The sequence below is a fragment of the Nipponia nippon genome, unplaced genomic scaffold (assembly GCF_047370975.1).
Source record: "Nipponia nippon isolate SJK-2023a ecotype South Korea unplaced genomic scaffold, ASM4737097v1 scaffold_4, whole genome shotgun sequence".
Classification (NCBI taxonomy): Eukaryota; Metazoa; Chordata; class Aves; order Pelecaniformes; family Threskiornithidae; genus Nipponia; species Nipponia nippon.
The window spans coordinates 24,330,158-24,345,559 of NW_028262358.1; the positions used below are offsets into that span (position 1 = coordinate 24,330,158).

General features: G+C 44.0%; 2 protein-coding genes across 5 annotated transcripts in view; one reads left to right on the top strand and one right to left on the bottom strand.

The window, feature by feature from the left end:
• The window catches only part of PTPN14 (protein tyrosine phosphatase non-receptor type 14), a 121,454-nt gene extending 108,456 nt beyond the window's left edge, over positions 1-12,998 (top strand). For 3 of the 4 annotated variants that reach the window (XM_087774519.1, XM_087774520.1, XM_087774521.1), the window contains exons 18-19: positions 1,380-1,543; positions 7,345-11,024. In XM_087774519.1, coding sequence (XP_087630645.1) covers positions 1,380-1,543; positions 7,345-7,473 — 293 coding nt within the window. In that variant the 3' untranslated portion in view covers positions 7,474-11,024. Of the gene's footprint in view, positions 1-1,379; positions 1,544-7,344; positions 11,025-12,860 lie in introns of those variants that run through there. The other variant, XR_015708189.1, reaches the window with a different exon arrangement.
• The window catches only part of SMYD2 (SET and MYND domain containing 2), a 34,559-nt gene continuing 30,319 nt past the window's right edge, over positions 11,163-15,402 (bottom strand). The window contains exon 13 of the transcript XR_015708190.1: positions 11,163-15,372. The gene's annotated coding sequence lies outside the window, so the exon portion shown is untranslated. The remainder of the gene's footprint in view (positions 15,373-15,402) is intronic.

Consider the following 15,402-nt stretch of genomic DNA (forward strand, 5'->3'; position numbering starts at 1 on the left):
CGCTGAAGGAGTCTGTACATGGTGTACCGATGTATTGGAGATGCCTGCCCTTTTCATTCCTGAAAGCTTTGCAGCTGCAGCAGCTGCAGCTAAGTCCTCTCTCAGCAAGGCCTGTTAGTTCCACTTCGGTCTTGACACAGCTACAGTCCTTTAGTGATCCGCTCTCCTTTGCATGGTATAAGGTTGATGTAAATAACATGTTCTTCTTTTCCCAGTTCTGTCATGAGAGCAGAAAATAAAAATGATGTTTCAGCTTTGGCAAAGGAGTGCCATAGGATCTGCCTTTGAGGCAAAGCTATTGCCCAATTCCTAGTTTGTTTCTTACTTTGTTTCTCCTACCAACTCATGTAGCTGTGGTTGGGCATGGCAGTAACTGGAACCTGATTGTCCCCATTTCCTCTCTCCCATTGTTTGCCGCCACGTACAGTCCCATTTCACTTTGTGCATTAAAATGCAGCTTTTCTGATGTTGGTGGGCCTCCAGCCACAGCCTGCCTGTGTCAAAAGGATTGCTTCAGGCTGCAGGGCCATGACACCAAGAGTCAGGGCAGGAGAGTTTGGCTCAGATCTCACTTCCCACCCTGACTGGTGGGAAGCTCAGTGTCTAAGAGTTATGCATCTGGATATATCTTTCTGGGTGAGGTCCATCATCTTTGTCATGCATCTAGACTATGCTGGAACAATGTTTAGAGGTCAGAGTCGGAGTTGTATTTTGTGGTGTGTTTATCTAACCAGGTGAGCTGCCAGTATGTAAGGTTCTCTCTGCGGTTTGACAGTAGAATGCATTGAACAACACTAGGACAGGCACACAAGACAACTGTTCTTGATTTGTGCACTTTCTAGAAATGGCTTTAGGGAAAACAAAGACAGTGACCTCCCACAAGGGCTCATAGCTGTTGAGAAACAAACCCTGAGCAGAGAGGTGGTTGAGATTCTGTCTCACTCTAGGAGGGAGAAGGGAGGGACGGGGAAACGGGGCAGATGGATGATCGCTTCCTATCTGATGCTGGCTTTGACAGGCAGTAGTTTCAACAGGACTTAGCTGCTGTTCTGATCCCAGCCTGTTAATAACAGGAATTGCTGTAAGTAATGTCTGGAATCACCTCCTTAGGGGACCTGGAGATTTGCAGAGGGGAAAACAGAATTTAATTTTTTAAAAGAACTATTTAATTTAAAGGAGTAGACTCCCAAGTAATAGTTGACACCCAGCTGGTACTTGCTGGATTCAGTGCTGTTCAGTGCACCCTGGCCAAAATATGTTGTAAAAAATGTAAATTATTGCCATTTTGACAAAGAATTACTTTTCTATATTCTTTTTTCCCCAATTTTTACATTTAGACATATAGATGTTTGCAACCTTGTCTGCATTTTATCTTGCAGCTTACTTGGAGGAGATACAGTCAGTGCGTCGCCATACCAACAGTGTGTTGGACAGCAGCAACAACTGCAACCCTCCTATCGTGGTTCACTGCAGCGCAGGGGTAGGAAGGACCGGAGTGGTTATCCTGACAGAACTGATGATTGGGTGCTTGGAGCATAATGAAGTAAGTCAGCTTCCTTCTCAAGACAAACCCTGAGCTCGTTTCTCGACTAACCAGCTACATTTCTGAGGTTAAAATTAAAAGGCATTGAAGTGCTTTCTTTCTGTTACCTTTGTGAGACAAGGGCCTTATGTGTAACAGGCAGGGATCTCCTATGGCAGTTTACTTGTAGTTTTCTGTTGAGTTGATGGTATGCATTTTTTATTAGTATTATTTTAATACATTCAAAATTAGGGTTTTTTTTCTCTCTTTTAAGAATTTAGTCTTAATTCATACCTGTATTTAATTAACAGTCTAGAGACAGTGTGTTTACAAGGACTAGCTGAGAGACGCTAGAGAATAATGTCAGCTTCCATGCTCTTTTAACTAAAGTTTTCTGCTCTCTAAATTCACTCTTTGGACTCCCTCTTCTCTCTTGTATTGTCTCTAATCTCATCTGGAACGAAACTTAACTGTGTCTTAAGAAAAAGGTGTGTGTATGTTGGGGAATAGGACTTTAAGAACTGCAGCCAATATTACAAGACTAGTAATACAATCTGGAGTTAAGAATAAGAGCACCAGCAGAGTAACCATGTGTGGCAACTTGCTTTTCGTCTGTGTCACTGGGGAACTGTCCAGGAAGTACATCATATCTTGAATAACAATGTGCCACACAGTTGCAACACGACAGCTATTGAAACTGGGGATTTCTGTTGCCAAAGAAACTGCTCAAAGACCAAAACCCCTTGTAGAGATAAGAATGCAGCAAGAGTGACAAATAGACATATATTGTCGGCCCCTCCTATTAATCATCCACTGGATGGGTTGCTTGAAATGCAGGACTAGATGTACACACCTGAAATGCTCACCTACTTTCTGTGTTACCATAGAGGAGTTATAGATTGGAGCCTTTCTGCTCAAGGCGCTATGCGAAGTGCAACTTTCTGGCTCGTTCAAAAACACGAGTCCTAAAGCAGGCAAGTACCAGTGCACTTTCCTCTTCATCACTATTTTTTAAAAAAGGTGATGCAAGAAGCCATTTTTTTCGTTCTCTACTCTGTAATCCCCCTCCAGCAGCTCGTCATTCTGTAGTTACGCATCACCTAGAGATCCTGGGCTCAGTTCAGCTGAGATGAACCTCCTCCCGCTCTGTTTGGGCTTCACTAGAGGTGAAGCTGTCCTCTAGATGTGTGTCACAATTTACGCTTTTTCTTTTCTTTTTATTTGAGGGGTGGGATAAGTGGGGAGGAAGGGGGAGAGGGAGCTGGCCCGGACAGAAAGGACCCACGGGTATGTGCTTTGGGAATCCTGCAGCCTTCCTGTGCTGGCTGCTGATCTATAACTGCTCCTGTGTGGGGCAACGGCTCTGACTCTTGAGCCTGCTTGACTTCTTCCCTAACGCACTTCCATCTGGAAGCGACTGCTTCTGTTGTTCACGCAGCAGCCATGAAAATTCTGCATGCCAGAGGAAATCTGGATAGTTACAAGAGCCATACCTGAATCGCTTGTGAGCATCAGTGTAGCTGCGTCTGCTTTACAGTAACCTCCGTATGCTAGTGGTGTGCCAGGAACAAACACTAACAGTTGTGCAACACGTTTTGGCCACCTCAGTTCGTCTGAGGTTTACAGCAGTCGCCTGTTTGGCAGAGTAGCTGAGTAGCAAGTGAAGATAAAGGCGGTACCTCAACATCTGAGCATGGGGGTGAGCCTTGACGTTCAGAGGAATTCTCATCAACTTCACTAGGAGCTGATGGTAGCACTCAATAATAAGGGATTTCTCTGATGTCCCTTAATTAAAGCATTCTTTTGTCTTGATTAATGGTGGAAATAATCATTAATATTAATATTAAAGACAATTTTCCTTAAGGGCTTTGTTGCTCTAGATTGTGCTAAGTAAATATTTTTGGTTTGTTAAAACCTAATTAAAAAAAAAAGATTAAAGATCTTAACATTTTATTATTGGTTAAGGAGTATGTTTTCAGTTCGTGACAGGTACTGCATTCTGCACAGAGAGGGTTCCTTTTCACGCAGCAGTTTTACTGGTTTATTTTGAAGTAGGATTGTTTTTTTTCTGAAATAAAATGACTTATTACTTACAATGCTTTAGTCTTATGAATTGGTTGATTTCCTCAGAAGTGTCCTAGTAAGTAGATGTATTAGCATTAACATTTTAGCGGTGAAGGGAAAAAAAGGGAGGGAGATTGAAAATCTTGATACAGAACATCTTGGAAAGTCTGCAGCAGTGCTGGAGCTAAAACCAGAACTCTTGATTTTTGAGGTTTAGGTAAAAAGCCGTGTTTAATCGAATTCTATACAGCTTCAGTCACTGTGGCTTCTGGGCAATTGCTGGTTGAGTCTAAAGCTGTGTATCTCATTGCAGGGATACAGTTTCAATAACTTGCTGTATAGTAAGTAATATGTCACATCATTACATCCTTACTGCTGTAGACACGTAGAACAAGCGAGTAATTGAGATCCTGCTCTACTGACTTCTACTTTGGACTTGGCACTGGGACATTAACTCATGATTGCAGCTGCAGTGCGTTTTCATAGGGGAGATCTTTTAGTCTGGGAGTCAGAAATGAGTAGCGTTTTTGTTTGTTCCTTTTGCAAATGCCACCTTAGCAAAGCGTTACATGTCTCTCTTGGACACGTAGACTGTGATGAAGGCGAGTTTGAAGATTCTGCTTACCTGGAGTAGAATGCCGAGTTAACTACAAATAGCGAGGTTGAATAGGCAGGATGGGTTTTTCTTTCATCTCTGAGATAGGTCAAAGCCTAATGCATTTTGAGGAGGTGCACGGACCAGTGTGCGCCCAGTAAAAATCAACGAGCTGTGAAGCACCGAACTGCTGAGAGGGGAACGTGGTCGTGCAGGTCGAAGCTGGCCTGCGTTTGTGTTGCAGTTGTTCAGGTGAGATCAGGTTCCGCGTGACTCTGCTCAGCAAGGACCGCGTGGCTTTCGTAAGCATCCGAGTCTGCGGGGAGGCTTTCACTGAGTTAGCCGAGTTAACTGGAAAGAGCTTACGTTTTCCTTTCCATCCGTTTGAAGATAATATGACATTACTCATCACAAATCGTTACGCTTGTTGACTCTCTAGAGATGTCCTTTTATAACAGCTTGTTGGGGTTTGCGGCAGAATATTTATCCTCGTTTTCAGAAAGTGATAGCCTATGAGTTAGGGCTTGTTTACACAGAATGGAGATTCTGAGTTTTATATATATGGACAGAAATCAATATGCAGCATGATTTTATTTTAAACTTTCCAGAAGACTTCCAGTGGGCATGGAAGCAGACCCCATGCTCAGCTGCACCACCAAGGGTTAGCAGCAATCTTAATTTGTTTCTCTGTCCGTTTGTCCAGGCATTGTGCTTGTAACACTTCTCATCTCAGCCAAAAGACTTGCTAAGTTCCTTTTTGTTTCTGGAACAGCAAACTGGCATTACAAAGTGCAGTTAGTGTTGTGTGATAGAGTAACTGTTCCTCGGTTTTATATCTCGAAGTGCTGAAGAGCTTCCTCAAAAGGAGCATGTATCTTAGTGCTTGTATTTACTGCTGCCATAGAAAATTTGTATCCCTCATCTTGGGCCATATTACACGCTCTTTGAGACTGGCAGGCTGAACTTCATGGCTCAGTGACTTCTGAAGAGCTCCTCGCGTACCTGTCGTAACAGATAACATGCAATAACGTAATAGGTTGTTTGCTCCCTAAATGCTGGAGGTACGATGGTAACGCCTAACGAGATTTGCGGTGATTTCTAATGCTTTACCTCACAGGCCTCTGTTTCGCACAACTCATTTGTTTTTTGATTCGGACCATTATAGGGTGCCTGCGCCCCAGTGTGCTCAGTGGGATTAGGGGGTTCTTTCATGGTGGATCTCCTGATCTGTCCCCACTTACTGTGCTGTAGTTCCTGTCACAGAGCATTTTTCAGGGCACGTGAGTGAATTTCTTTGGGATGAAACTAAGCTGGAAGATGTCTTCTCGGAGAACACCTAATGTGTCCCAGCTGCTAGTGGACATTCAGTAGATGGCAACAGACCAATGCTGGCCTGAAGCCTGCAAAACATATATTGTGGATACTGGGTCCTCGTTTCACTTCACAGATGTATTTCTTCTGGAGCATTATTTACTAGCATAGACGTGGCTGTAGGATGTCAGGTGTCAGTGTTTCTGGATCTTTTGGTGACAGTGAGTTCCCTTCTCTTTTAGTGGAAGGGTCAGTATATTCGCCTGCACTTTAATTTTGTCTAAAGAACCTTTGTAATGATCCTGATGCCTGCTTGCCATTTGAAAAATCTCTCAGATTCTCCCTGTATGAATGAGTTTGACCATGGATCAGAGCGCAGTGTGCAAGTGGCCGCAGGGCCTGTTGATGCACTCCGTGGTAGAGTCTGAACCGAGCTATATAATCTCAGCTGTTTACATTTTGTACTAGACCTTCCTGATATATCTAGCCTTTAACCTGAGATAATACAATATATTGGGTTTATTTTACTGAGTTGCCAATAGGTATGTTGAAGCTGAAAAAACTCCAGAGAGAAGCAGCCCTTTATTATTATATTATTAAATTATATTATTTTGGGCAGGCTGGATCGATGGGCCAAGGCCAACTATATGAGATTCAACAAGGCTCAGTGCCGGGTCCTGCACGTGGGTCACAACAACCCTATGCAACGCTACAGGCTTGGGGAGGAGTGGCTGGAGAGCTGCCTGGCGGAAAAGGACCTGGGGATGTTGGTTAACAGCCACCTGAACGTGAGCCAGCAGTGTGCTCAGGTGGCCAAGAGGGCCAATGGCATCCTGGCTTGTATCAGGAATAGTGGGGCCAGCAGGACCAGGGAGGCGATAGTGCCCCTGTACTCGGCACTGGTGAGGCCGCACCTCGAGTACTGTGTTCAGTTTGGGGCCCTCACCTCAAGAAGGACATCGAGGTGCTGGAGCGTGTCCAGAGAAGGGCAATGAGGCTGGTGAAGGGTCTGGAGCACAAGTCTTATGAGGAGCGGCTGAGGGAGCTGGGGTTGTTTAGTCTGGAGAAGAGGAGGCTGAGGGGAGACCTTATTGCTCTCTACAACTACCTGAAAGGAGGCTGTAGCGAGGTGGAGGTCGGTCTCTTCTCCCAAGTAACAAGCGATAGGATGAGAGGAAACGGCCTCAAGTTGTGCCAGGGGAAGTTTAGGTTGGGTATTAGGAAAAACTTCTGCACCGAAAGGGTGCTCAGGCACTGGAACAGGCTGCTTAGGGAAGTGGTTGAGTCCCCATCCCTGCAGGTATTTAAAAGATGGGTAGACGTTGTGCTTGAGGACATGGTTTAGTGGTGGACTTGGCAGTGCTAGGTTAACGGTTGGACTCGATGATCTTAAGGGTCTTTTCCAACCTTAATGATTCTATGATTCTATGATTATGTGTTCAGTTGATGATCTGCTGAGAGGTAATCAGTGGTACACAACTGAAAGACAAGTCTTTGGTCATCTGCCCATTTACATCAGTCCAGAAATGCCTGTAAGCTTTAGTGGGGAAAGCACTGGATGTGCAGTAACCTGTATATTTTTTTATATATATATATATATATATATATATATATATATATATATTTATACATATACATATATATATATATTTATACACACACACTGTAATACTCCTTGAAATGAAAGTTGGTGGGAAAAAAATTGTAGTATTTCACTACAGTTGATTATAATTCATTACATTATAGAACTACAGTACAGTCCCCTGTGTCAGATAACTGATATTTGAGACAATGATTGCTTGATTTAAGGAACCTACATCCTTACGCTTTTTTTTTTTTCTTTGCTTTACAGAAAGTGGATGTTCCTGTGATGCTGAGACACCTGCGGGAGCAGAGAATGTTTATGATCCAGACCATAGCCCAGTACAAGTTTGTCTATCAAGTGCTCATCCAGTTCCTGCAAAACTCCAGACTTATTTAATCTTTTGAAACATCCCAGCCCCAGCTTTGTGGATCTGACTGAACCTTACTGATGAACAAGGGGAACTGCTTTGACAACACTGTGCATATATTGCACTTTTTAAAGTTGTCTTGAAAGTAAGGAATGATTATTCTTTACTGGAGTCTCCCATGGATTATTTTATACAAGATATAATTTATTTTTCTTGGAATAATTTGTGAATTACTTTAATAATTTGTAAAACTTGTAGTGACCTTCAAATTGAACCACATTTGACACGACTGGTCTGCATTGTAACATGTCCATAAGGAAAGCAATCCAGCAATCCTTTGTAAAGGTAGTTTACTGGCTTTTATTTTGCTACATAGCTTCTGAAATGAACAGTTACTTGGCAGCAGGCTTTTTCTCGTGTAAGAGCGTTTTGGACCCAGATATGTGGCTTCCATGGTAAAAACAAGACCTGCTAGGTGTCAGCTGCGCCTCTGTACGAGTGGAAGCTGAGGGCACACAGTCCTGGGGCAGGGAGACCTGAGCCTCTGCACACGCAGCAGAGCACGTTACAGAGGGCTCAAACACAGGCCGTTGTGAGGGCAGAGAGTTTTGGGTGCTAAACTGTTCCAGTTCCACAAGAATTACAGTTTTAGATTAGTCCATGAAAAAAGCAATATTGGATCTTTTAAATGAGGCCTTTGCTACTGTCTGCAGTCCTTGAAGGGATCCATAGGAGCTGAAACACTGCAGGCTGAAGTCAGTGAATGAGTCTTGCCGGTAACTGTGGCGGGCTGTGGGCTGAACAGCACAGAAATTTCAACTAAATGCAGCTGAAAAAAACTCAAATCGAGGACCTTCTCATGAATTATACTGAAAGTTTATTACCTTGAGGCTCACCTTCCGTAGAAAAGGAATCTCATTTAAGTTAGGGATCTCCAGTTGCCTTAGTTTCCAGTGTGAAATATTGTCTTCAGCGCTGTAATCATTTTACTTTCTCGTTATTTGAACTTTGTCAAAATGACCAATGTGGTCTTTCCTCCATATCCGAGTTCTCCAAACAGTGACCCTTGAGAGCTTTAGCTCAGAGTCTGCCTTGATTCTTCCCCCATCGCTGTCTTGTGGTTTATGAGCACATGGAGCAGTCTTCCTTTCGGTATTGGCAAACCTCACTTTGTTAGGGTGGTTTCTGTATTAAATTGCACAGATCATCTCTGTCTGGTCGCTTTGGATTCTCCCTCCTATTTATTATTACTATTTTATCCTGGTAGTGTTCAGGGATTCCAGTTAGGATTAGGAAGATGTTGTATAAATAAATAAAGGCAAAACAGTCCTTGCCTGAAGTTTACAATCAGAACAGAAAAGGGAAACAAACCTTCTCCACTGCGTAACTAGGGCACAGATTCTTAACTGGCTTGCCCTAGGCCAACAGTGAAATCCATGACAGAGCTAAGAAAAAATCCACGTGTCCTGTAAGTATCTCAGCAGTTAGCCCTGTCCTCCTCTGTCTTCCTCATCCTCTGTCCCTCGGCATCGGCTAGCTGTTTTGCACAACTTGGTGCATGTTCCTTTCTCCAAACTTCCACTGGAGTAAATCACGTTATGAATTACGTTGCAGTGTGTGCAGGGTAGCATTTACTTAGTTATTTAGAATTGATAGTAACTGCACTGTTTAAAAATTTTAAAAGGAAAACTAAAAAGCTTTAGCAAGTTGTGGTGGGACTCCCACGCTGTTATTTCTGGTGGAAGAGGTGGAAAGTTCCTGCACCGAGGTCGCTCCCCTCCTCCCACTGACTCCTCTTTCCCATCTCTGCACGCTGCCACCCTCCTGCGGGCAGTCCAGCCCTGCTTCCACCCGGCGGTCCCGGCGGATCACCAGAGAATGGATCAAGCTGGACAGGAGCCTTCGAGGCCTCTGGTCCCAGACTTCAAAGTTGGATAGGCTTGCCCAGGGTCACGTCCAGTTTCAGAAATCTCCAAGGGTGGAGATTTCACAGCCTCTCAGGGCGCATGATGCAATGCAGTTACTCTGTCGCGGTGAAATGATCTTTCTTGGTATCCCTTTCCCAGATAAATTTCATCTTTTAGTCCCACCATTGCTTTTCCATTGCATCCCCACCTCCGAACCCCTGGTCAATGCACAAAGGCCTGAGCCTACAAGCACTCTCCACTTCAGCACTAAAGGGACTTAGCTACTTACCTTTCCCTAAAATCAGCGGGAGCTTAATCTAAGGCTCTGTACCAGAGCGTTTCTTAAATGTATTTAAAACTGCGCTGTGTCGATTTGGTGCTCTGCAATACATGCCTAAGGAGGTGAGAAGGATTCTGGTGGAGACTTCTAGCTGCCAACGAATGGTGAGGAGTTATTTAGCTGTACTATCTTGACCGTGTTCCTTTTAGGGATCAGTTGAGTTTTCGGTCAACTTCAGTTTTCCTCTCATTTCTTCTGCCAATGCCAACATATCTCTTGTTAAATTAGCAGCAACCATTTAAAGTCTTTTCAGCAGCATCTGCATGATAATTGCACAGAGATGCTCTACATCTGGGAAACAAGCCAAGGAATAAACCTTGAAGCAAAGTGTATTAAATTAGTTATCTCGTTATAGCTTTTTGAATAATTTCCTAATGATGAATTAAGTTTGAACTCAGAGCTGTCAAGTCCCATTGCTCCACTTGGATGTGAGAAGTAGAAAATCAGGAGGGAAAAGAATCCGCTCCTGTTGTCTTATTATTCAGCTCTTCTTGGCTGAAATGTATACTTCTGTTTTTACAGTGAGCACAGGAAAGGTATTGCATCAAGAGAATGTAGAGAGCTGTGGGTGAAAGGAAGAAAATGAAGCGAGTGGTTTTTATGCAAAGATGCATCATAGGTGTCTTAGAAAAATATTAATTACAAAATGGCACCAAAAATCCTTTCCAAATTAAGTCAGTGCCTATTAATGAGCCAAATAAGTGGCCACATAGTAAACAGTCATTTCCAATTAACTCCGAACGTGGCTGGTGTGGTAGATAGAGGCCAACGTGACTCACTTTTGCCCTTTCATTGTCAAAGAATGGCAATTTTAAACTTTTCCTTTCATCTGACTTCAATGTATTTTTTCCTGCTAGATTTTATTTTGACTAGATCTGCTAATATCCTAAGTGAATTGGACTGGTCCGTGCCTTCAGAGGTTCCTTTTCACCCCAGCTTGCAACCAAACCTCAGCACGCCGATGTTTTATGATTGAAATGCGATACAGTTTTGTAGGGGAAAAACTGAACCTTCCGACTTTGAACCTGTTGTTATTTTATCAGGCCTAAACTGCTTGGGCAGTATTTCCTAACCTTTAGGGAGTGACAGGAAAATGCATTTTGCATCCAATTTCATTAGTCATAGCAGGAATGAACGCATGAGACTTAAAGCAACAGCACTGTTTAGTTTGTGTCCCGCAGGCTTTAACAGCAGAGTCCGTAAGCAGAAAAGGAGGACAGTTTGGGGCTGCTGTCTGTTGTGTTGCGTGGGGTTTTTTAACATCAAAGCATGACAGTGGGTAGGCTCCAAGAGACGCGTTTTGTCCGTTTGGAGTGAAGTCTGGATTGAAAATCTCACAAAGATGCATCCTCAACAAATGGAGCCGCACCTTAAAAAGTCTGACCCGAGCAGCCTTCTCCCAAGGCGCCCATGTTGCAGTCTGGCACGTTCAGCCTATGCTCCCTGACTCTTTCCAACAGACAACTTGGAGTGGGTAAGCAAGTCTGACTTGGGACCATCGTGTATGCCTTCCTTTTTGTGGACTCTTAATCTGTATTTAATTTTGCAATTTAACACCCTTTTTTTTTTTTTTTTTTTTTTTTTAGTTTAAACTCTTCACAGTGATAGTGTTGAGGTTGCTGGCACCAAATTTTTGGTTAAAGTTACGGTCTGAGCGTTTCATGCCTAATGTTGTCCCATCAGGGATGGGAGGGATGACAGCTGGGTTCTGGTGCTGCTCAGTGCTGTGGATGTCCTGTTTCCTTCCATCCTCCACAGCTCCACGGGAGGATGGCGGACATCAGCTGCTCAGGTCCTGCTTGTTCCAGCTCCTCCACAGGCCTGCTTTGGCACCTCTTGTCTTTGAGCTCCTCAGGAAAGATGAAGCTCGATCCCACGAACTTTCTCCTATATAGGTCCATAGGGACCCTAAAAGCTCAGCCTTCTTGGAAATACCTTTTCCCTAAACTAGTTTCAGCTGGCAGGAGACACACTGGTGAGAACTTACCCAACCTATTGCTAATGCAGTCCTTTGTAAAAAGTATATTGAAGGACATTTCTGTTCCACTTATTTAAATCAGTTGCCTCAGCTAGGAATATTAAATATTTGCATGATTTCAAGAGCTTTTTTTAAATTTAATTACTTTCTTGTAAACAGACAAATGCAAATGGCAAAACATAGGTTGGAAAAGAACGAGTAAGTCTCAGTGCTTCAGTAGAGATGGTTAGTTTAAGCTAACACATTAGTTTTTGATCCAGTACCTCTATGTCTGCGTAGCCCACAAGCGACTCTAAAATAAATGCTGATGGACAATCTCGTACCTGGATATAGCACACAAATCTGCGGGGAAAATTCCGCAGCTCCCGACCATGCTGCACTCACAAGGGCTGAGTTTCCACCGGCCTCCCGGGAGGAGACGACAGCTGAATTAGCCGTTGTCAGTCTCGCTAACAGTTTGTGAACGGTGTGCTCAGAAAGCGGAGGCATCAGTATGGCTGACGCCTGCTGTAGCAGCTCTTGTGCATCACCGAGGTTGGTCAGAGTTAAATTTTGCTGCTTGTCTTTATGGAAAAGAATGCTTGACATCCCGAGAGCTAGGGTGGCACCCGCTGCAGGAAACAACGGATGCATCCTATGGAAGGAGCAACCACCCACAGCTGCCCTTGAAAGGGAAGCACTGCATGGAAACATCGTTTGTCCGTTAGCTGTGAAAATGGCTACAAATCTGCTGATGCGTAGTCCGAGCCCTATGGAGTTTGGGGATGGGTTTTGACGGCCACAAGAGAAAGGTTGCAAGTCCAAAACCCCAAAGGCAATTGTCCCCATCTCGTTCTCAGCCTTCTAGAGAGGTTTTCTTGTAGGACCTGGTGCTATGGGAACTACGGATGCCATCCGAGCCTTTAGAGGCGGACGTGACGCACGCAGCTGTGCGTAGCCTTGGCTTGGAGGGACTGCGATTTGAGGGAGGGAACAGCTGGCTGCTTGGGCTGCTGGGCGAACAACAGAAGGCGGAGGTCTCAACCATAAACTGCTGTTAGCTTGTGAAACAAAACACAGCGCACAGGTCAGAAATAGCAGTGTTTATATAAATATTTAAAAGTAAATAAATGTTGTCAGTGTTTTTAGAGTCTCTTACACTACAATTCCCTTGGTTCCTCTCAGCCATTTTTCGGTTGGTGTTTTTTTCAGCGTGTTAGAATTTTGATGCCCGTGCTTTGTGCGCGCCCTCGCTGAGAGTTTCCCACATGCTACAAGAGCAGGACTTTGCCTTTGGAGGGTGAACTGGAAGTCAGCAGTAAAACAGCAGCTTTCACGGGAGAATCCCAGCACTATTTAACAGCAAGGGAAAGACTAATCCTTCAGCTGACCCCTGGCATGAATGCAGTGCTTAATAGTTTTACTCTCCCAAATCAGCTGGGTAAAGACTCGGTGTTTTGGACACTCAGCTCCAGCTGTTCTGGGGGCAGGGGTCCCTGATGAGGCAGGCAGCACCTACACAATCCTTCCACGGCAGGCTGGAGGTCGCTCCCCGTCTTGGACAGTGCCTGGTAGCGGACACTTGAGGAAGAAATACGAACACGCCTCGAAGAGGCTGCTCAGCCCCTCTAGGGCACCTGGCCGCCAGGCCTTTAGGGGCGTCCTGAGGCGAAAGCTGAATCCCGCTCACTGTGTTTAATAACTACCGATGGATCCATCTTCCAGAAATCACGCTACCTTGTCTTTAAAACTTATTTATTCCTCTAGCCCTCACAATGTCCTGTGTTGGTGAGTTCCACGACTTAATTATACATTATGTCTATAAGAACCTCCTTTTTGTGTGTGTTAAACAAAAGTATTTTCTTGCTGCTACTTGGTCTTTAAAAGAAAACAGACCTCTACTGCCAGAGAGACTGTTAATAGGATGTTTATCCTGTTGAGATTGCTCCATATGGAAAGTATGTTTTCCTCATTAGTAAAGTACCTTTCCTTGGCTATTTTACAAAGGAAAAAAGTTTACACATGCAGATGACTGTAATACTCCCATATATAATTGTGTGGGACGTAACGTTAAACAGAATAACATGTTTAAGTGTTATGTCACTGGATTTTACTGTCCCGTTTTACTTCAGTATTTTGATGCTTCCTGTTTTATTTGTTCTGCGATTCTGTCCATGACAGTTTAGCACACAGCAGCGATCTGAACCTCACAGCCTCGTTGTACGTTACAGGTTTTGTAGGGCAATGAGACATCGGTGACACGCCCTTCCTGCCCCGACTCCCTCCTGCTAGGGCTGAACGGCAGAACTATTCTGTGCTATGGAAAGCCTTTAAAAAAAATAAATCTATGCATGCTAGTTTATATTCTAATGTATTATTCATATCAGTACATAAGCTTATGCTTGTCAGTTTTATCTTCTGTATAGAACTGATTACTTTTGACAGTATTTTTGCACTGTTTCTTTTCTTTCTCTTTTTATAAAGTTCTATTCAGCATTAATTGCAATAATTTTTTACCCCTTTCACTGCCCTTGTGTAAATAGTTTCTTATACGCTTTTGCAAATACGAGAACGTCTTCAGTCACTAAGGTTTTTTGGTAAGGCTGTCCTTCATATTCACAGTATACAATAAACCATTTTTTTTCAAGGAAAACTCTGCTTGTGTTCTTTCCTCTGCCAGCTGAAGGTTTTGTAGTCGCACCTATTGTGCTCGCGCTGGTTTCCCATGTTAAATGGCGAGGCGCACCGAGTTTAGGAGAACCTTCTGTTCCCAAGTTTCACAGGGACGAGGCTGCTCCTGGTGCGTGTGCTAGGCTAAGGCGGTTCTTCAATGCTGAAGTGCAGCCTGGGCTCGGGGCAGGTGCTATTGCCCTGGACAAAGGTTTGCTTGACAAGATAAAGTTAGGATAAATATAGTCACTGGTGCCCTCTTCCTCGGCTTGGCTGCAGTTAAGTGGCCTCGGCTTTCTGGAATCATAAGATCTGGTGCAGTTTCATGTACTCCAGCAACAATTGCTGGCTAGAGAGCAATAAAAGCTTTCAGCAAAATGAGCTGACAAATCCCTGTTTTCTAGCAGTTTTATTGTCAGAGCAGCGCTTGCTTACAAGAAAGAAAATATGAAGAAGTTCTTAATGGTGATGCGTTCTCTCTCTCATCATACTTTTATAAGCTGTGAAAGCAGTAAGGAATGGTCATGTAGTTTTACCGTGCAATGTATTTAAACTTTGGAAGTACACAGCCACCTTCTCCCTCCTCTTCCTTCCCCATCCTTAAAAGCCAGCTCCTGCCATTGATCTAAATGGAGGAAAAAAAAAACCCTCCGGTCTTACGGACAGGCAGAGAAAGTCAAGTCCTGGATTTTTTCCTCAGAAAATGTTCTTGTTCCTCTATTAAAAGTAATTGCCAACATATTAACAGAATAGTTTTAATCCAGTGGAGGTGAAGGTATGGCTATAAGGAAACATGAGCTCTCCTCTGTAACAATTCACTTCAGCTTGTAACGGGGATTACAAAGCCAGAAGTTGCACGGTTGATGTCTCGCGCAAGCCTTGGCGCTCCGAGGTGGGTGCCAGCGCTCCCTGTGCGACGCGTGCTGAGCTCTAGGCCCTTCCAGTGGAGAATCCCCACCCGCCAGGAGTCACCTGGCTGAGGGAACGGTGGCGGCTTTCCTGCACAATGCGCAGAATCCATCACGCCCGTTTCCCCTCTCTCTCAGCTAAGCCGCTGCAAACAAAAATGATTTGTGAACAGAGG